Source organism: Phyllobates terribilis, unplaced genomic scaffold, assembly GCF_046119375.1.
Source record: "Phyllobates terribilis strain yellow unplaced genomic scaffold, ASM4611937v1 Scaffold_2__4_contigs__length_985480577, whole genome shotgun sequence".
Taxonomy (NCBI): Eukaryota; Metazoa; Chordata; class Amphibia; order Anura; family Dendrobatidae; genus Phyllobates; species Phyllobates terribilis.
Window position 1 is genome coordinate 130,713,101 of NW_027362762.1, and position 22,859 is coordinate 130,735,959.

General features: G+C 41.4%; 1 protein-coding gene across 1 annotated transcript in view; it reads right to left on the bottom strand.

Annotated features, from left to right (window-relative positions):
- Positions 1–22,859, bottom strand: part of WDFY2 (WD repeat and FYVE domain containing 2) — an 86,529-nt gene that overhangs the window by 15,922 nt on the left and 47,748 nt on the right. The window contains exons 5-8 of the mRNA XM_073662637.1: positions 20,539–20,689; positions 15,967–16,079; positions 11,284–11,410; positions 5,198–5,303 (exon numbers count right to left, since the gene is read on the bottom strand). Of these exons, the coding sequence (XP_073518738.1) occupies positions 5,198–5,303; positions 11,284–11,410; positions 15,967–16,079; positions 20,539–20,689 (497 nt within the window). The remainder of the gene's footprint in view (positions 1–5,197; positions 5,304–11,283; positions 11,411–15,966; positions 16,080–20,538; positions 20,690–22,859) is intronic.

Consider the following 22,859-nt stretch of genomic DNA (forward strand, 5'->3'; position numbering starts at 1 on the left):
TCTATTTTACTCACTTATTTAGCACTATTAATTCCACAATGCTTTACATACATTATCATCACTGTCCCCATTGGGGCGCAATCAAAATTCCCTATCAGTAAGTTTTTGGAGTGTGGGAGGAAACTGGAGAAAACCCTGGCAAACAAGGGGAGATCATACAAACTCCTTGCAGATATTGTCCTTGGTGGGATCTGAAACCAGGACCCCAGTGCTGCAACGCTAACCACTGAGCCACTGTGCTGCCCAATATTACTCCTATGTCTGCTATATTAGTCCATGGTGTTCAATATTACCCTTATATTTGATTACATTAGTTCATGGTGTCCTATATTACACCTATATTCTGCAATATTGCTCTATGATGTCTTATCATATCCACCACTATCTGATGTCACATAACGATGAAAACAGTAGAGGAGGAGCCGTTGGCTTATGCAACTGAGCACAGCAGGCGCAATGGCGTCACTAGATCGCACCTGCTGTGGAGCCTCATTCTGCACAGAACATAGACCAGAGCAGACTGCCAAGGGAACATGATGAGGTGAGTAGTGTTTTTTGTTTTATTGTCATTTACATGTGAGGCCATCATTCTGTGTTGGGGTGCTGTGGGAGATCATATTTTCTATTGGGGGGCTGTCGTGGCCAACATACTTTGTTGGGGGTTATTGATCTGTGTTGCAGGCTGCAAAGGATCATACTGGGGGGGGGGGGGGGGGGTCATCATTTTGTGATTGGGTACTGTGAGTAATTATACCGTGGAGGCCATCACACATTGTTGAAGGGCTGTGGGGGATCATACTATGTTGGGGGGGGGGGCTGTAGAGGCCATAACACTGCGTGGGAGGTCATCCTACTGTGTATTGGGGGCTATGGAAGCCATTATACTGTGTGCAGAGCTGTAGGGGTAATCATACTTTATGGAGGCCATCATACTGTGTAGAGGAACCATGGGGCTATCATACTGTGTTGAGAGGCTGTGGGAGCCAGTAGGCATGATCATACAATGTGGGGGACCATCATAAAGTGTATAGGGGCTGAGGGGGTCATCACTCTGAATATAGGGAGCTGTAAAGGATTATGCTGTGTGTGGGTAATCATTCTCTGTGTGGGATCATACTTTTTGGGAAGTTATGGAGGGCCATCATACTGTGTAGGGAGCTGTGGGGTCAATCATATTTTGTGTGGGTCATCATATCGTGTGTAGGATCATAATTTTTGGTGGATTGTGGGTGATCATACTATGTGGGAGGCTTTAAAGGGCCATCATACTGTGTTTGGGGACTTTGGGGCATAATATTGTGTGATACGCTGTGGGGTCCAGAATAATGTGTGGGAAGATGTGGAATCATCTGTGTGGGGACTGTGTGGACATCATACTGTGTGGGGGAAGATGTGAAATCATCTGTGTGGGGGAAGATGTTGATCATGGTACAAGGACTGACTAACAGAAGCAGTAGGATTTATAAAAAAAAAAAAAAAAAAATGTAAATTCTAATTATATGGTTTTGAGATGCTCCATAATAAGCAATAACAGGAATATAAATTAATTTAATACGTTAATATTAACACTGAACTGAATTAATTGCAGCGTTTTGTTCCAGCTCTCCGCAACTGTCACGGTCTCTCATGGGCCTTTTGGGAAAATTAAATGCCCACCACTGGGTCCATGGTGTCTTGTATTAATCCTATACAATGCTATATTAGTCCATGGCATTGTATACTCCGACATTCTGCTACATAGTATTCTACATTACTCCTATGTGGGCTATATTAGTCCACGGTGACAATACTGTCATTAGTTCTTACCATTGCAAGCTCTATATTGACCAAAATAAAAGCACATGTGTGTGAACAGGTCACTGCCTTAGGCTAAGGGTGAGGTTTTTTTAAACACTTCAGTCTATGCAAAAGAGATGAATTTCATAAGAAACAGATCCGCTGTTTGCTTACTGGATACATTTCAAAACAGATGACTACTGGAGATGAGAACTTGGCCTAACACAAGATCAGTGCAATGAAATACAATGTATCTATTAACATGTACGACGTGCCAGACCAATGCAACCGAGTAAAACAACATACAAAAAAAAAATACGGTGGGGAAAATAAGCATTTGATACAATGTGATTTTCGTTTTTTTTCCTTTTTAGGTTCTGTCTCTCACAGGTGAAGTGTACCTATGATAAAAATTACAGCCCGCTCCATTATATGAAGGTGGGAAAACTTGCAAAGTCGGCAATGTATCAAATACTTATTTACCCCATTGTAAATAAGTACAATGGGGTAAATAACACATCACACATCAAGACTTCAACATTTAATTACCTAAAGTACACCTTATCCCTTCCCCCCCTCATTCACAAGTCTCTCCTGAACATAAGGATCATTGGACCGGTTAGCAAACACAGATAAGAAAGAGTTAAAGACAAACTGAATATGATAATTTGATAATGGTCAAATTGACCTTGAAGACAAAACCCTTTTAGCAGAGAAGAAAGGCTGCAAAATATTGACAGTATACACATCAGGTTGTATTTCATCACAGCCCTGCAGTGGAGGAGATGATGGCACCAAGCATGGCAATGCCTCCTTACCCTCCAGCAAGAGAGAAGCAAAAGCCCTTAAAAGGGACCAATCAGCAGGCACTATGTTATAGAGCCGGGGGAGCCGAGAAGATTGATATATAGTTTTGTGAGAAGAGATTCAGTATAACCTGTGATTTAATCATTTAAACCTCTGTTCTTTCTGGGCTTTCCGGTCCAGTGGGCGGTCCTATCAGTGATTGACAGTTAGCTCTGCATGCACACTTGTACAAAGAAAGCAGTCAGTCACTGATAGGACTGTCCACTGGACCCAAAAAATAATAAAAAGGATTAAAGTAATCAAATCCCAGGTTATACCAAATCTTTCCTCACAAATCTATATATCAATCTGCTTTGGTAATTTTTTTATACCATGTTACAAAGTGGGAAAGAAAAAAAAAAGAAAAAAAAGGACAGAATGTGGAAAGAAGTGGATAAAGTGTCTGACCCAAATGGACTCTTTGTTAATAGGTCATATATGATGTTCTATAGAAATAATGGGGAATAACCTCCTCATTTAGCCATGCCACTCCAGGTCTGGAGGACTTCACATGACCTTATATTACATGCTCACCCAGTGATTTGATTAGGGCTACGCAACAATTTTTTTTTTTTTTATCATTTCATACAGCAGCCATTTGCAATGAGTAGAATAGCTAAAACGTTAGCAAGATTGTGGGCCATTGTTTAACCCTTTCACCCCAGGGTGATTTTTATTTTTTCCTCCCTTCAAATAGTCCGGTCAGTACAAGTACGCAGATACCAAAACATGTATAAGTTGTTGTTTTTTATTTAAGTGGTGAAAGAAAATTCAGACATTTGTAAGAAAAAAAAATAATTTTTGCTTTTGTCACCATTTTCAAGACCCGGAACGTTTTAATTTTTTGAGATAGGAGGCTGGGTGACTGCTTATTTTTTGCGTCCTGAGCTGACATTTTTATTGATACCATTTTGGGGTAGATATGATGTTTTAACTTCCCCATATTTCATCTTATTGCAATGTTACGGAGGTAAAAAAAAAACAAAAAAAACCTCAATTCTAGCATTTTTTTCGTTACGATGTTTACATATTGGATTCATTTACTTTATATTTTCATAGATCGGACTTTTCCAAACGCAGTGTTACAAAAATGTGTATTTTTTTGATTTTTTTTTTTAATGGGACAAAAGGGGAAGATTTGCATTTTTTTTTTCATATTTTTAAAAACCTTTTTTTCTTCATTTATTACTGTATTTAATAGTCCCCTTAGGGGACTTGAAGCTGTGATCACCTGATCACTTGTGCTATGTGTAGCTAAAATCACGGGCTAGCTTTCACAGGAGGATCGTAATGACAGGCACAGGGGTAATCCGCAGACAACTGGCTGTCGTGATAACCCATCGGTGCCCCACGATCATGTCATTGGCGCGTGAATCACGACCCCAACTGGCGCGTGTTAAATGCCGATGTCAGACCCACACTTAGTGCAGATGATATGCACTAAGGCCATGGTAGCATGTTCAGGCCATATCGGCTGCTCACAGTAGCAAGAGTAATATGCAATCTAGCATAGTCGTGTTGAAAGATGGCTCCTGGGACATTTTCACGTTCTCTCATGACTGCCTCTTCATTGTGTTGCCTATATGGTTTCTAGATCAATCTCTTGCATCCGAGACAAAAGCAGGACTCCTCACTGAAAAGAAAAGACCTCCATTGCCATGATGGCCTTTGAGAGCGGTCATGTGAGCTCAATGGAACACCTGTAGTCGGACATCTGGCTCGTAGCCCAATGTCATGCAAAAGTCTTCTGATGGGTTGTATAGACATTGATTGATACCTTAGACTTAATATGTGATGGGATATTTCACTTGCAGTACAGAATGGATAACTACACACCATTCTTCAAATCTGATGAGACCATGTGCGCAACGTCATGATCAGGCCTAGAGAGCATGTCAAATCGATCCTATTCTCACGATAATGGTGGGGGGGGGGGGGGGTGCCATAATATACAGTAGCTGAACCCCTCCTTTCTTCATTTTATATACACCAACAGCTCGGTGTTATGTTGATTTGGTGGTAGGACCAATGATACAGCCATTTCTTCTGTGTTTCAGTAGCCATTTTTAAACACAACAGTGCCATGCGGCATGTTGCTTTTTCTACTGTGAATAGCAAAAACAAGCTACCATGGCCTGCAGTGACTCCAGACTTGTCTTCCAGCAAGCACATCTAAGACATCATTGGTCGGCAAACGCAAAGGCAGCTGCCAGCAGCAGATCTTGATGATTTACAAGCCCAAGTGCATTCAATGAGGCAGAACATTCCTCATACAATCAATAATATCCTCATTGATAGCAGCCAAGGCATGTGGATGCGTGTATTTCTGCACGTGGCGCTCATCCTTAATACTGAATAAAGAGACGTTTTGAAAATTTTTATTTTTCAATCATTTGCAAATCATTAACATGTCTATCCATCCTGTGATTTCCATAATTCCAGAATGTTTCCTTCTTGGTGTTACAATTTCATTGTTGATGAGTGCATTTATTGCATCAATTGTCATTTATGGAGACAGTTGCCTCATAAGAATCAGACCACAATTAAGCAAACATATAATATATCTAAAACCAACCTCCTGTCTCTCGACATCCATGTTCCAGACTACAATCCCCCCATCAGCACTGCAGGAAATGAGCTGCCGGGAATGGTGTGCGTAGGCGATGGACTGGATCTTATCACTGGAAGACATAAATAAATATACTGGAATAACACGATTACATATTGCTGAACATAGGGCGCTAATATTTATATAATCACCCTCTATAGCAGAATAGAACTAATCACTAGATCTAAGGATTTAGTGCAGCGAGCCCAGGAAATGACACAAGAAAAATGCTCCGCTCACTTGTGGACGCAGCACAAGGGGGATTAAAACTTGATTTTCCAAGTCATGCAGCTAGCACAACCAGCTCTCTGATAAAAAATAAATAAATAAATAAAAAAATTAAGGGAATACTTAAAGTACACATCATGTCTTGACAAGTAAGAAATTCAAGTTGAAAATATTTAATGATATAAATAGCAATAATGGTCAATGAAAACCCAAATAATTAACCAACCTTTCCCTTCAACCAGAAAAAATGTAAAACCTGTCCATTTATAATGACCACAGACAAGATAAAGATCCTCAACTCACATCAGGACTACAATATCCCAGGTACTTTCAGCTGCATCATATCTAATGTGGTGTACTTAATTATATGTACCAAATGTCCAGCTGGGGGTCTTTATGTAGGGGAGACAGGGCAAAAACTTAGAACAAGGATTAATTCTCATAGCCACACAAGAAAAAAAACACATTTTTGTATCCCTGATCACAGCACTATGGACATGAAATTACTGGTATTAATCATAGAATCATAGAATGGTAGAGTTGGAAGGGACCTCCTGGGTCATCTGGTCCAACCCCCTGCTCAAAGCAGGATTCACTAAATCATCTCAGACAGATGTCTGTCCAGCCTCTGTTTGAAGACGTCCATTGAAGGGGAACTCACCACCTCTCGTGGCAGCCTATTCCACTCATTGATCACCCTGTCAAAAAGTTTTTTCTAATATCTAGTCTGTGTTTCCTCCCATTCAGTTTCATCCCATTGCTTCTAGTCTTTCCTTGTGCAAATGAGAATAAAGATGATCCTTCTACAATGTGACAACCCTTGAGATATTTGTAGACAGCTATTAGGTCTCCTCTCAGTCTTCTTTTTTGCAAGCTAAACATTCCCAAATCCTGTAACCGTTCCTCATAGGACATGGTTTGCAGACTGGTCACCATTCTGGTCGCTCTTCTCTGAACTTGCTCCAGTTTGTCGATGTCTTTTAAAATGTGGTGCCCAAAACTGGATGCAGTATTCCAGATGAGGTCTGACCAAAGAGGAGTAAAGTCCGATAATGACTTCACGTGATCTAGACTGTATGCTTCTGTTAATACATCCCAGAATTGTATTTGCCTTATTTGCTGCTGCATCACACTGTTGACTCATGTTCAGTCTATGATCTATTAGTATACCTAAGTCTTTTTCACATGTACTGTTGCTTGGCTCTATTCCTCCCATTTTGTATATGCTTTTTTCATTTTTATTGCCCAGATGTAGTACTTTGCATTTTTCCCTGTTAAAAACCATTCTGTTAGTTACTGCCCACTGCTCCAGTTTATTTAGGTCTTTTTGAATCCTCTCTCTCTCTTCTCTAGTATAAGCTATCCCTCCTAAAAAGGTAACTTCAAATCTCAGAGAGACAGGAGAGTCTGGGAATACAAACTAATGACAACCTTTGACATACTCAGTGCAGGAATGAATGTGTCGCATGGATTTATGTCCTTCTATATAAAACTAAAGAATGTGATCCTCAGACCTTGTGGGGGCATCACAACCATGGACCAGACTTCAATCACAGGACAATGAAACTTTCACACTCATCTATGAACGGTTTCAATATTTACAGCCACAAATGTTTATCCCTCTCCCATAATGATAGTTCTGTTTTACGTCACTTGTTTCATCTATTGCATTACTTCTGTGTCTTGTTGTGATAAATATGTGACTCTTTAGACTTAGTGTTATTCTATACCTGATAGAGACCTGAGTAGTCTCGAAAGTTTGCAATTTGTTAACTTTTTAATAGCGAACTGAAAAGATGGTATCAACCACTGAGGACTCTCAAATTTAAATATTTTTCTAATCTACTGGCCAACACAGTACAAAGATATCATTTTTCCTGTACCAACTGATGGATGAATTCCAAAAATCAAGAAAAATGTGCAAATTTCATCCCAATATTTTAGAATGTGACTCAGTAATATTTACGGCCCCCACATGACTATATGCACTCCTGACAATGTCTGGCCATTCTCCCTCTCAGACAGAAGGTGCTGTCTTGTGGGACGATCTTCTCCCAGACCTGTGTATCCGTTCGCTCCTTGACAGTCTATGGCACTTTTGGCATTGTTGAATGCACGGACAGATAATATCCCAGAAGTACACAATTGGATTTAGGTTTGGGGAATGTGAGCGCTGGTCAATGGTATCAATGTCTTAATCATCCAGGAACTGCCTACACAATCTGGGCATTATCCTGCAGCAGGAGGAACCCAGGGCTAAATGCACCAGCGCAAGGTCTGTCTAACTCTGAGGGTATCTGACAGCAGTTATTGTCCCGCTGGCTATCCCATGGAGGCTTGTACGACCCACCAAGATTATGCCTCCCTAGAGCATAACTGGCCTAACACCAAAACGGTCATCGTGGATGATGCTGCAAGCAGCATACATGTTCACCACGACATCTCCAGAATCTTCCAGATCCGTGCTCAGCATGAAACTGCCCTTAACTGTGAAGACGACAGGGCACCATTGGCAGAGCTGCCAATTTTGGTGATCACTGGTGAATATTAGTCGAGCTGCATGGTGCTTTGGGGAGTCTTTGGGCCTGATGCATCAAAGCTTTCACGCCAAAATTCTGGCATAAAAGCTTTGAAAGGCCAGAAAATTTAGGCGCAACTCGGAGATGTGCCTAAATTTTGCCACTTTTGGTGTCTTCACACCAGTTTCTCCCAGTTCCGACAAAATAGGTGGAGCTAGTGAGGAACGAATGGCGGTGTTCGCTACGCCACAAATCTTACTCCAAAAGGGTCTGGAGTAGGATTTGTGACGAGGCGCGCACTGTGTCAGACTCCGGCATACCCCCTCATGACCAGTGTGAACAACACCAGTCTTGATGAAACAGGCCCTTGGTCTCTGAACAAACGGTCAGAAACATACACCAGTAGCAACTGCAGGTCAATTTGTAGGGGGCTTGGCAGTGGCCGTCCTGTTCCTCCTCACACAAAGCAGCAGATAGGTGTTCCTGTTGCTCGGTTGATACCGTTATGGTCATGTACCATTATATGCTCCTCAAACTGAACTGGGAAACACGGCAAACCTTCTTGTGATGATACGTATGGATGAGCCACCCTGGAGGAGTTGGACTACCTGTGCACCGTGAATGGGCTGCAGGTACTGCCTAATGCTACCAATCGTGATGGGGACAAAAGCAAAACCACTTTCTTATCCAAAAAATGTGTAGAGGGGAATTGTCTGTGGCCACCACTAGTAAAACTATTCCCTTTTTAAGGCTGGTCTTGGTCTCTACAGCACCAGTTGTCACTTTTATTTGCACCAAAGCAGGTGAAATCGAATCACAATTGCTTCTGCTTCATAACTGGACAGATTGATATCATCGAAGTTCAACTAACTTGGGGTAATATAAAAACGAGTCAACAAGCTGCCTTTAATCATTCCATGGATTCCCAATATTCTGTGCTGGTCAGACCATTTCTTGTTTTCCCCCTTTAAATGCGGTGATTGCTATTCAGCCCCCTCCATGACAGCACCATACTACAAGGGCTGTGAGATACTGCAGCATAAATGCGGCTCCAGCACTCGAGCGGTCGTGTGAAATAAAAGAAGAATTCTCCCAGTATATAAAAAAAAAGAAGTGTCTAAAGTCAAAGATATTAAATCATTCCTCGGCAGAGATTAGTTTCCAGAAGCGGCTGTTATGTCTCATGACCAGTTTCTAGGCGACAGCCATTAGATGGCCTCCCCGGGTGCAACCGAGATCCTCCGTGGGATTGTGAGCAAAGAAAAACAAAAAACTCACTGATCATTGGACACAAAAGAAAAACAGCAGCAACCGTTGTCATGGGTTCAACGGTAAATCGTGACTATTACATGTATGGAAATTTAGATTGTAAGATCTGTGTGATAGCACTGAAAAAAAAAAAAAGATCTACATAGAAAGCTGAAAATGTAAAGCTGCATACTACTACAGATTCCCAGGATGAATGCGCGGAAGAAATTGCTGCAGCTATAGTATCTCTCATGCAATGCAAATTAAGTTTCTTGCATAAAACTTTGTCTAGTTTGGGAGTATGCTATAGGGCTTATTACAAGGGAAAGACATTTACCACCTATCCAAATGGCAGGGATCAAATCTTTATCCTCTAAGGACCCCTATAGATCGTAAGAACAAGGATTCTGACCCCCCCTTTCAAGATCTAATTGGATTGCAGCAGCACAGTCACACACCGTTTCTAAATCATTCCTGGTCCTATAAGAGAAGCAGAGTACAATTTCCATCAGACCTGGATGGAGCAGCAGGAGGACTCTATTCAATACCAACTTTGGTAAGGAACCCCTGTTCCTGTGATCAGTGGGGTCCCCAGCTGCCAAACATTTATCACCGATGCAAATGTCTTGCGAAAAAAGGTGGGAAACTTCTCTCCACAGAAAAAGATACACGAAAAATTTTCACATATTCACAAATACTAATTTTTTTCTTCTTTAGGGGAGAAAAAAAAAAAAAAAAAAAAAAAAAAAAGAGGACATGCAGGCTTAAAAGGGAACCTATCATCAGAAAATGATCTCGTCAGATTTTTGTTATTTTCCTTAACATGGCTCGATCTGTATTTAAAATAAATATCTTGCTGTTTTCACACTGGCCACCGACCTTTTTTAGACTAACTTCCTTTTGTTTCAGGAAATAACACATGTACATTATCTGTAATAGTTAAACCGCAACTTTTGTACTGATGTGTCTAATGAGTGTGTGCTGAGGTCATTGTGAAGGTGAGCAGGGCAACTGTGACATCGCCTATTGTGATTGGTGGAGTTTTATAAAGGCGTTACCTGTTATTGTAATCCTGCCTCTGATAAGAAAACTTCTGTAAACTCTTCCTGAAAGGGTAGGATCTAAAAGAAGCTCAATGGCCAGTGTGAAAATTGCAAAATTACTAATTTTGTATTTTTTTTTAATAAAGCTTGTGATATGAATAAAACATTGCTAAAAGTAAAAAAGAAATAAAAATAATACAAATAATATAAAGAAGAAAAATAGTCAGCTCACCCTAGGAGGATTCCAATGGACGGAGAACCCGCAGAGCCGGCAGCAATAATTAAAGTCTGGACGGTCTGAAACGCGTCTGCCCGGGTTGTCTCCCCACCTGGGGCTGTGACAATTATGCTTATCGTGTACCTTTTTTAATACTTTCTAATAAATGTAGTCATTTTATGGGATTTCCGAAGCCGGATTCTTTTTTTTCCAGATCAAATACATGTAACACAAAAACCCGATTTCGACAAGGAGTCAATTTCTGACAATAGCTTCCCTTTAAGGATATTTGTGTATCTGTGTTGTGTCTTCCATGTGTAAGGGTCCATTTAAATGATTCAAAAATGACACTAAAGAATCGCCAATCCTTAAATATATGCAAAGTCGTTTAAAAGCCGGTTTACACAGGCAGACCATGCTAAATGACACGCACTGAGCGGTCTGTAGTAGATCTGTAATAGATTGCTCAGTGCGCATAAGCTGCCATTGTTCTTTACAGTATGTTGCAAGCTTAAAAATCATTTCACCCGACAAACAAGTGTTTTTCTTATTCATCAGCTGCTTGTTTACACTGCAAGATTGTCGAGAGATGAGCATTGCTAGGAACGTGCTGCGTTAACGCATCCTATCCGATCCCAACGAAGCGATATTCCAGTTTTCAAACCCGACAAGCTAGCCAACAAAGCCTGCAACGCAGATGTTTAGCGAGCCTAAGAGAATCTGTAAGTCTTCAGGAAATAAAATTTTTCAATAGAATGTAAGTAAATGTGCCCTACTGTGTGGTGAACGGTTTCTTACTGATGTCCTTGCAGTTCTAGTGCGGTTCCTTTTCGGCCCCCGATGTCCCATATGATAATGGAATGGTCAGAACTGCCCGAAAATAAATGTCTCTGTACCGGGTCCCAACACAAGGACGTCACACCAGCTGGGAATGAAGAACAGGTTAATAGTGACGGAGGATTACAGGTTACTACAACACATCGTAAGTCACTGGACACTTCTGGGAGCTTATGTGAACAAGTTCTGCTCTAGAAGTAATAATAAAGTGCACTTCAGAAGATGGACGGTCAGAGGAGTGCACGGTATAGGGAATATTAAAGAAAACCCGTCAACAGGAATATCCAAATCAAACTAAAAAAGTATGGGCAGTATGGTGATGTCATACTGAATTAATACATACCTTTAGTGTAAAAATCTGCAGCCTGGTTTTCGTTAAATCATAATGATAAATTTCGGTTTCCTCAGTGCGGGACTGTGGGTAGGGTCTTCGGCTCAGAGGGCTCAGCCACGACCCCTCTGCTGCCTTTGTTGAATTTATTTATATTTTGGGCTGGCGCCATCTTAGCTGTGGGCGGCGAACTCGCTGGTGCAGTCTTCAGAAAAATGGCGCTGGTGGTGGCGCATGCGCAGAATGAGATCTCGGCTCAATGTCAAGCAGAGATCTCATTCTGCGCATGCTCCACCACCAGCACCTGAAGACCACCGGAGGTCGACCTGCACATGTGCCGGTGCCATTTTCAAGAAAACCGCACCAGTGAGTGCTCCGCCCACAGCTAAGACACCGCCAGCCCAAAATTTAAATCAACACAACAGAGGCAGCGGAGGGGCCATGGCTGAGCCCTATGAGCCGAAGACCCTACGCACACAATCCCGCCCCAAAGCACAGAGGAACCCGAAATTTATCATTAAGATTTAACAAAAACCAGGCTGCAGATTTTAACACTAAAGGTATGTATTATATTCAGTATGACAGCACCATACTGCCCATACCTTTAGTTTAACATGGATATTCCTGCTGACAGGTTTCCGTTAAGGAAATGAGAACAGGGCGGTCAACATTCATGAGCACAATTCTGTCAAGTCCTTAACAAATTTATAACAAGCGTGTATAAATACAGAGAGACATGCGGTAGAATAAGAGGTCTGTGTATGTGTAATATATATCATAAAATACATACATATACAACACATCTCAACATTGAAATGTTGGATGGAAAAGTCAAAATTATGGAAATCATGGGGTTGATAGATATGTTAATGATAGGCTACTGATGAAAAAATGGAAACAAAATTTTCAAAACTTATTTATTCAGTATCGAGTATGAGCACCAGGTGCAGAAATCTTTTCACTTGTTCTGTCGCACTGAATCCACATGAGCAAATCATCAAGATCCGCTGCTGGCAGCTCCCTGTACAATGGCAGACCAATGACATCCTCGATGTGCTGAATGACAGACAAGTCCGGAGACGCTGCAGACCATGGTAGCAGATTTTGGCCACACAGGCTGCTCACAGTAGTAAGAGCAACATGTGGTGTGAAGTCTTGTTGAATAACAGTTTCTGGGACACTTTCATGCCACATTGTGAAGGCCTCTTCAGGCACTGTCCACATTATCAGCAGACCAGTTTATAAGCTTTACGAGGAAACCTCACATCAGTACTACTACCGGGAATATGGTGTAGGGTTACATTAATTTGGTCATGGAAACAGAGCTGCAGACATTTCTCCAAAGTGTCCCAGGAACAGTTTTTCAAAGAACAACGTGAGCATGTTACTCATGCTACTGTGCGCAGACTGTGTGGCCTAAACGTCCTACCATGGCCTGCAGCATCTCTGGACTGGTCTGCCATCGAGTACATCATTGGTCGACAATTGAAAAGGGAGCTGCCAGCAGCGGATCTTGAGGATTTCCATGCCCAAATGCATTCAGCATGGCAGAACCTCTCTCAGACAACTATAAACCTCACTGATAGCAGCCAAGACATGCAAGTGCAGGGATTTGTGCATGTGGTTCTCATACCAGACACTGAATAAATTTAGATGTTTTGACAATTTTGTTTCTATTTTTTCCAACAGCTGACTATCACTAACACGTCTATCCATCCTATGAATTCCATAGCTTTTCCTTCCAACATTTCAATGTTGAGGAGTGTAGGCATCTATACACACACACACACAATCTATGCTGATAAAACCCCGATTTTATAGAAACAGCTACAAGTAGCCTAGTATGTGACACATCACTGGAATCAGGGTCTGACTCTGTATCATGCTGTTCTCAGATTACATAGCAAAAACCTGCTAACAGATTCCCTTTAAGAGGTAAACTGCAAAGTTACTTGCTTTTACAAGCACTTTGTCTCCTCTTATTAATTGGATAAAATTGCATCCACTTTAAGGCTGTGTGCCCACGTAGCATTTTTCAAGCGTATATGCTGCGGAATTTCCGCAGCGTAAACGCTTGAAAAACGCATGGTAATCCGCACCCCATGGTCCCCAATGGGATTCCGCAACTTCTATGCACATGCTGCGGATTTTTCCGCAGCGTTTATGCCGCGTTCAAAAATCCGCAGCATGTCATTTAATTTTGCGTTTCCGCAAGCGGAATTGCCTTAGTCCAATGCATAAAAAACGCAAGGCAATTCCGCATGTGGAAAACGCGTGATAAACGCGCGAAAAATGCGTGCGGAATTCCGCATGCGTTTTTCCGGGAGAGGACTTGCATTTATGCAGCAGAAATTTTCTGCTTCATAAATGCAACGTGGGCACATAGCCTAAAGCTCAGACTCAGATTTTAAAACAAGCCACAATCTGTCATACGAGAGCACACATCACTGTAACTTGCCATCCACTTTTTAGTGGGTGCTTCCACTTGATCAGTATTTTACCAGTCCTATATTTGCTGGAACTTCCCTCACTTCCCAGCATGCACTGTTCTTGCCCGTTTCCAATGTATTTCCTGCCCCAAACAGAAAGTTTGCCTCTCTGTAAAGACAGGACGAACTTTAAACAAAAAAAAAAAAAAAAGATAGCAGTAGCAAAGACAAATGCCGCCCCCATTTCACATCAGTCTCTTCTGCTGGGGATGGATTATTCTTGACAACAGGCAGTAGACAGTGAGCTAAACAGAAAAGAGACACTTAGCGGCCGGCACTTTGTAGTGATTTTTCAGGAATAAAAAATGTTAATACAGTGATTTGCAGTAACTTTGGATGCATATATATCATCTAAGTTCCTACCATATGTGAGGGCTAATATAAATGTTATTAATAGAATGGAGCCGTTAAATAGGGTCTATACAGACAGGTAGTAATAGTGCATGTATCAATCAGCACGGAGGGTAAAATGCAGGGGAGGCTATGATCTGGCCACCCAGGTATTTGGATCTCTTGGACATATATTCGGCCTCTCTGACCTCAGTATGTGGCAGGATCGGCCGGTGTATAGCCGGCACTGGTGCTGACAAGTGACAACACAGTTGCACAGATTAAAAGCAAAGTCAAAAACACAATACAAAAGGCAGTAGAAGCCAGCTCCGTCACACCAGTCATGGAAAAAGCCCACAGCTAAAAACACCGGGGGATTAAAGAGAAAGTCTGTACTTGTAAATTGCTGTAATTAGAGGTTGATGCTAATTCCTAGATGATTAGCGCAATCTAAACCCAATGATGAACGCGATGTGGAAAAAACAAAACGCACATTCTAGAATAATGTAGTGTGAGCCAATACTGCCAAAATTGGAACTATAGGCATCTCTCTACGTGATGTCTATATAGGATTCATTCATCAAAGAAAATGATAACGAAAGACACAACATGGCTATTCTCCCCGTGGGAAGAGTCCTATAGTAAAGCCAATAGTCTGCATTAGGGCGCCAACATAAATGCAGACTTCATAGACATTCATCTTTATCGTTAGTGCAGGGTAATCAATATTACAGTCACTGTAATGATGTATCTAAATCCTCTACTAGATATCAGATGTCACAGGGACATGAACCACAATTTATATTTAAGCCCATGTTATAACATTAGTTATGCATAACAAATCATTAGAAATTTGGTTTCAGATTTTGGATCAGTGGTGACTAGGAACAACAGATTTTTTTCTTATAATGAGGGCAGAATACCGATATAACAAGCTGATCAGAGCTTGTTTAAGAGGTCCTTTTTCATACTCTATGTGGGAGGAGGGAAACAATCGCTAATCTAGTCAATCATTTAGTCCCCATTTGGTTTGCAAATTGTCACCAGCAGATCCCCTACTTACATGGGAAGAAGTCACATAAAAAAGTTAGATCAACCTATGTGATGAAACAAATGAACGTTTGATTGCGGCGATGGTGATATAGTTCAATGACCAGGTATGGGCAGCCATTCCGACAAATATTGGACAATTGTCGGACAAATAATTAAAACATATGGAGTCCCCCCCCCCCTCACAACTATCTGTAAAGGGAAAAGGAGGATTGGGCATGTTACATTTTATAATACCAGATAATTTACTCCTGCAGGAAATAAGCCACTAACAGAGGGGTCTGGCAGCAGCTTATTTTCCTCTCCCCATTAAAATATGCAGGAACACTCAGTCAAGACAACATGGATGAAGCTAGCATTGCAAATCGATAATTGGTCCTCTGAAGTTGGTAAATTGTTCCATCACCAAAACAGAGCAATACCTAGTAACTGATAATCACTCACCTGTATGTCCCTTAAAAGAAGTAATGAGGCTACAGTTGTCTTGTTCAACTTTTAGAATAGTGACCTGCCCTGAATGGTCGCCTACAAACACATGCCTCGTCTCCACATCAAATCTGGTACATCACAGTCAAGGAACAGACACACAAAGAAAAAGTTCTTTAAAGGAGAGCTAGCTAGTGTAAAATAGAATTGTATACAGTGCACATAAATAATGTAGAAGAACAGTGTTCATCAAAGCATGAAACAGGCCTGTAGCCCACTGAGTATTCGCTTTTGTGGCCCTCTGAGAACAATTTCTGTTTCGAGTCATCATGGAACATTGCACTGCTCCCCCCACCCCAAAAAAAACCCCCAGAAAATGTGTGTATGTGTGGATATTGATATAGATAGTATTATGATCAGTAGGACCAAATCACCAAGTAAAGCCAGCCATACACATTAGACAGCTGTCAGCCCAGCCGAACGATGCGGAGACCAGTTGTACGGCCAACGTATATCTCAGCTGTCTCCCATACAAAAGAGCTGAGCGCTCCTGTGTCCTCTATAAGAAAGTCACTGACCGACATCTTATCTCCAGAAGAACAAAGTGATTGGCAGTCCAAAATTGGTCATGCCCGATCAACATCTTCCTTGATGATAACTGGTAGTGCTGCGGATTTTTCCGCAATGATAAATCGGCAGTGGAAATTTCTGCAGCATGTGCACAGCATGCGGATTATCATTGGGGAACATAGCAGACCTTCTACCAAGCGTTTTTTAAGCGTTTCTGCAGCGGAATTGCCGCTGCGGAAACGCTTAAAAAACGCATAGTGGGTACACAGCCATTGACACACTGGGATTCTGGACAGCAGAGATGAGACATCTGGGCCAGAGAGGTAGATCTGGGTGTCATCAGTGTACAGATGGTACTGGAAGCCATGGGATTTTATGAGCTGTCCCAGGCCAAGGGTATAGATTGAGAAGAGTAGGGGTCCTAGGACAGAGCCTTGGTCATAAGTAAAAAGGAAATGCTGCATGCTTTGGGACTATAAATCGGTATTAGGAACTATAGCAGTATACCCTGGAGGAGGTTTCTGAGATATGAGAGAGAGAGCTTTGAGGAGAAAAGGAAAAAAGAAAAGGTATTTTGTAGAGCATGCATGTAGGGATGGGGGGAGGAGAACACCCACTGAGGTCTGAACCTGCAGCTCCACAAGCAAATGTTGCAGAAAGTGCCGCTCTTAAAAACAAAATTAGTTGACAACCTGCTATGACTAGAATCTCTCCAAGTACCCAAAAACACATCTACTAAGTTCCCATACAAAAAAAGTAAACATTCCCTTTAAGCATTATATTTCTTTATACCTCAAGAGCTTCTAGACTTTATTGTGTAACCGGAAGATGAAATGAAGGCAGTAAAGCCATCTTATTTACAGAGCACTGAATAGTTAATAATGCATTGTTCATCATCTTGGCAGAACACAAGACTCTGCTCAATTATAGCTGCTGTAATTGGAGTCACTGAGCTGTAGGCAATAGGAAGTGGTTCCCGTGGTAAGCAGGTAACTCGCACCGCCACAGCTGCTGCTCAGAATACAGTGGGTGAAATAAGTATTGGACACATCATCAATTTTCTAAGTAAATATATTTCTAAAGGTGCTATTGACATGAAATTCTCACCGGATGTTGGTAACAACTCATCCAATCCACACAGCCAAAGAACTCAAACCATAGAAGTCCATAAATTATTTATTGGTGACGTGTTCAATACTTTTTTCACCTGCTGTATGCATCTCAGCATATAATGTGCAAGTCCCTCTACTAGGAACGCTCTATAAATCCTCTCTAAGAGGTCAAATAAATGGCAAATCAGACTACAAGGCTTCATAACCTGATGCCCTATTACATGGGACGCTGTGAACCCCTCTGTTCCGGATATCAGCTGTTGTACCCAAGTCACCCTTCACCATATTTCTATATTCAATTGGTACTCCAAAACAGATACTCATATATGGCAACAGCCAATAATCTGCCTAACAAGCATTAGTAAGACACCTGCTTATGTATGGCAGCGACCAGCTGCTGATCACATTGTTTTTGTGGGTCTAAAAATCATCACTGCACATGTCCTTGTGTAAAGAGACGACGTGCTGCCGACAAACAAGCTGTATGGCAAGTGAACAACTGTATTAACTATTATTTATCCCCATACTGTCTGCATCACCATCTGTAAAAATAGATATTTTAAAAAAAAAAAAAAACTTCTATACCCAGACTTACTTATTAATTGGTGGGGGTCCGAGAAGATCGCATAAAAATGTACTCAGTGCAACAATGAGAAGCACTGAGCTCCTGTGTGGGCAGAGTATACGCTCAGTAGAAACTATGAGCCGCTCTGAGCTCCTGCACCAGCTGACATTTTCAGCCTACTGAACAGAGTGCTACAAAGCATGTTTTTAAACAAATCGGTGGGGTCTCAGGGTCCGGACCTCCACTGAACTGAAGGACATGTAAATTAGGGTGCAGCTGTTATAACATAATATAATAATTGACTTGCTATACTGTTGGATCGGTGCTCGTTTGGCAGTTGTAAATCACCTCTTATATCATCCCACTGGTGAACTAAACCCCAACTCCTTGCTTTTCCCACTCTGCTCTGTTTTGCTTTGTCCTTTCTTTCTCTATAGTTTACTTTTTCCTGTTGTTGATTAGTTACTGTTATAAAAGCAAGATGGTCTATTTCGGGCACAATTATCCATGCTAACCAAGATGGTGTACAGTGGGGTAAATAAGTATTTGATACACTGACGATTTTGCAGGTTTTCCCACCTACAGAGGATGAAGGGGTCTGTAATTTTTTATTATAGGTACACTTCACCTGTAAGAGACAGAATCTAAAAAAAAAAAAAAATCCAGAAAAGTCACACTGCATGATTTTTACATCATTTGCATTTTATTGCATGAAACAAGTATTTGATACAATAGAAAAACAGACCTAAATATTTGGTACAGAAAACTTTGTTTGCAATTACAGAGGTCAGACATTTCTCTGCAGCAGGGATTTTGGCCCACTCCTCGATACAGATCTTCTCCAGATCTTTCAGGTTTCGGGGCTGTCGCTGGGCAACATTGAGTTTCAGCCCCCTCCAAAGAATTTCTATTAGATTCAGGTCTGGAGACTGGCTAGGACCCTGAAATGCTTCTTAGGGAGCCATTCCTTAGTTGCCCTGGCTGTGTGTTTAGGGGCATTGTCTTGTTGGAAGACCCAGCTAAGACCCATCTTCAATGCGCTTACCGAGGGAAGGAGGTTGTTGACCAAAATCTCACCATACATGACCTCATCCATCCTTCCTTCAATACGGTGCAGTCTTCCTCTCCCCTTTGTAGAAAAGCGCCCCCAAAGTATGATGTTTCCTCCACAATGCTTCACGGTTGGGATGGTATTCTTGGGGTTGTACTCATCCTTCTTCCTCCAAACATGGCGAGTGGAGTTGATACCAAAAGGCTCTATTTAGGTCTCATCTGACCACATGACCTTCTCCCATGCCTCCTCTGGATCATCCAGATGGTCATTGGCGAACTTCAAAACAGGCCTGCACATTTGCTGGCGTTAGCAGGGGCACCTTGCGTGCCCTGCAAGATTTTAATCCATGATGGCGTAGTGTGTTACTAACGGTAATGTTTGGGGCTGTGGTCCCCAGCTCTCTTCAGATCATTGACCAGGTCCCTCCAGATTCCGGACCCTTCTCAGAATCATCCTTACCCCATAAGTTGAGATGTTGCTTGGAGCCCCAGACCAAGGAAGATTGACAGTCATCTTGTGTTTGTTCCAATTTTTAATAATTGTGACAACAGTTGATGCTTTCTCATCAAGCTGCTTGCCTATTGTATTGTAGCCCATCCCAGCCTTGTGCAGGTCTACATTTTTTGTCCCTGGTGTCCTTAGACAGCTCTTTGGTCTTCGCCATGGTGGAGAGGATGGCGTGTGAGGACAGGTGTCTTTTATACAGGAAAAAAGTTCAAACAGGTGCAATTAATACAGGTAATGAGTGCAGAGTAGGCTTCTTAAACAAAAACTAACAGGTCTGTGACAGCCAGAATTCTTGCTGCTGGCTGATAGGTGATCAAGTACTTATTTCATGCGATAAAATGAAATTTAATTATGTAAAAATCATACAATGTTATTTTCTGTTTTTTCTTTAGATTCTGTCTCTCACAGGTGAAATGTACCTATGATAAAAATTACAGACCTCTCCATTCTTTGTAGGTAGGAAAACTTGCAAAATCGTCAGTGTATCAAATACTTATTTACCCCACTGTATGTCCCTTGCCTTCTACAACATGCTTATTTTTGGATCTAATATGTAAGTGGAGATTAGTGTTGTTGGAACAGTTTAGATTTTTTTTTTTTTTACTTTTTATTACTATTTTACATGTGTGACCGGTTCAGTTGACCAAAATCCACTGTGTCAGACACGAAAGATGAAACTTCTCGTGATGGAGTTAGAATGTAGAAGAATCAAGAATGATAAGAGATTGTGCACTTACCACAATGAAGTCCCACTTTTATGGACTTGGACTCTAAAAGGATACTGTAGACATGACGCACAGGCTGCTGTGCGGTAGTTTCCTAGGCGTTCCCCAGTCTCTGAGCAATGCCAGGTAAAGAGCTTGTCCTGACCAGTGCTCAGCATCCACTCCATCTCCAGAATGAAGAGGACCCTGGTTACTCTGCTCTGGTGCGCTGTATGGCAATAATAAGACGTAGTCACTGTCAGTACTGTACTGCGCTCCACAGACACAATAACATTAAAATCAGTATTGCCATACAAGGAGTATCACATTTGAGGGAAAATGGCAGTGAGGACTTTTCATATCTGAAGAATGACAATTTCATGTTTTCTCTGGAGAACTGGGCGTTCCGAAAACTTCAACGTGACCCCAAACCAAAATTTGTAATACCTCCTCAGTCTTTTTTTCAGGACTAGAATTTAATCTGAATTGTGATAATTTTGGCAATTTTTCTTTTTAAAAAGCACAGATATTTTAGTGTCTTCAATACAGACCCTTACAGGGGTTTTCCCAAGAACAAAAGTTGATTTTAAATGAATAGGTCTTGGAATAATAATTTCCACAATTGAATGTATTTAAATAAAATGTTCCTGTGCTGAGAAAATCTTATAAATGTGCCCCTGCTGTGTACTGTGTAATGGCTGTGTCTGACCGTACAGGAACATGGTCTGATCATACCACAGCTCCTGGGCAGGGGAGGAAGCAAAAGAGACTATACAGACATTACAGCAGGGGATCACAGCTGATTCTTTCTCTGAAGTAAAACATTGTATAAAATCTGGCAGGGAAATGTTTTACCTCACAGAAAGCAGCAGCTGTGATCCTTGTAATGTCTGTATACTCTTTTGCTTCCTCCCCTGCCCAGGAGATGTGGTATGATCAGACCATGTTCCTGTACGGTCAGACACAGCCATTACACAGTACACAGCAGGGGAACATTTATAAGATTATCTCAGCACAGGAACATTATATTTAAACACATCCAACTGTGGAAATTATTATTTCAAGATCTATTGATTAAAATTAACTTTCATTTGTGGGAATATCCTTTAAGATTTCTGTAAACAAACCAACCAGCAGTAATAAAACTACCACCGATCAGGCGGCTCTTAATGATGCATAGGCTGGCAATAGTCTCACCAGAGCAAATCCTGTTTATAGAGGACAATGTGCTGCCAAGAACTATGATCTTATCTGAAGCAGAAAAGATCATTTCTCCCGACAAACGAGCATTTTGCTGGGTGACCGGCAGCCTGATTACACTGCAAAAGAATCGTAAAACAAGTGTTCGTATGAGCGCTCGTTCACGATAATCTTGCAGTGTAAATGACAACCCTGATTAAAAGAAAAAAAAAAAAAAAAAAAAAAAAAAAAAAAAAAGCTAATTTTTCCAATAAAGCCTCGTCTGTGGCCAGATGTCTCCTCTGCAGCGGACATCGGTAAATTTAATATAACATGGTGGTCATTCAAATAAATGACTAATTAAGTAAGTAATACATGGACGCCTGGAGTTCACTGAAGTGATAACTGGTCTCAAGTGTATACCATATAAAGAGAGGCAGCCTACATGAGAGAACCCCTTTAAGTAACTAAGTAACTTAGCTGTTGGGCTCAAAGCTGGAATAGCTTTAAGCCATACATGTCAAACTCTGGCCAGTGGGTAAAATCTGGCCCCGCAGGGTGATATTTGCCCCACAACACCAGAACCGCCACCCCAATGTCAGGCCCATTATTCTGTATGGAGGCCTACGCGGGGCCCATTATTCTGTATGGAGGCCTACGCGGGGCCCATTATTCTGTATGGAGGCCTACGCGGGGCCCATTATCCTGTATACTGGTTGGCCTGCGACTTTGTCCAAGTTTTTCATTTCGGCCCTCTGTGTTCGAGTTTGACATCCCTGCTTTAAGCTGATGGCAAATGAACAGGCTAAGTAGTTTACAATGCATGCCATTACTTTAGAAAAACACTTGAAGGGTAACTGCACTCACTCAGAATAGTATGTATACATCCAAACAATACATATCCACTGCAGAAAAATCAACGGAGGCAAAATCAATACCAAATGACACTTTTTTGCTACAAATTTTAAGGAGATTTTGTGCTCTACATTGCAGGACGTAAAATCTTTGGTGAACAAAAAATAAATTCAAGAAGAATTGACAGGCTGTACTTTAAATTGTACAGCGCCACTCATTTTATGCTACATACGGAGGAGACACTGTAAAATTTTCCGCTGCAAATACGTCCCATGTAAACATGTCCTGTTTGTGCTGTAGAAAATGCTTTTGCAGCACCACGGATAGAATGATAAAAAAAAAGTGAAACTAAATGTGTCTTATTT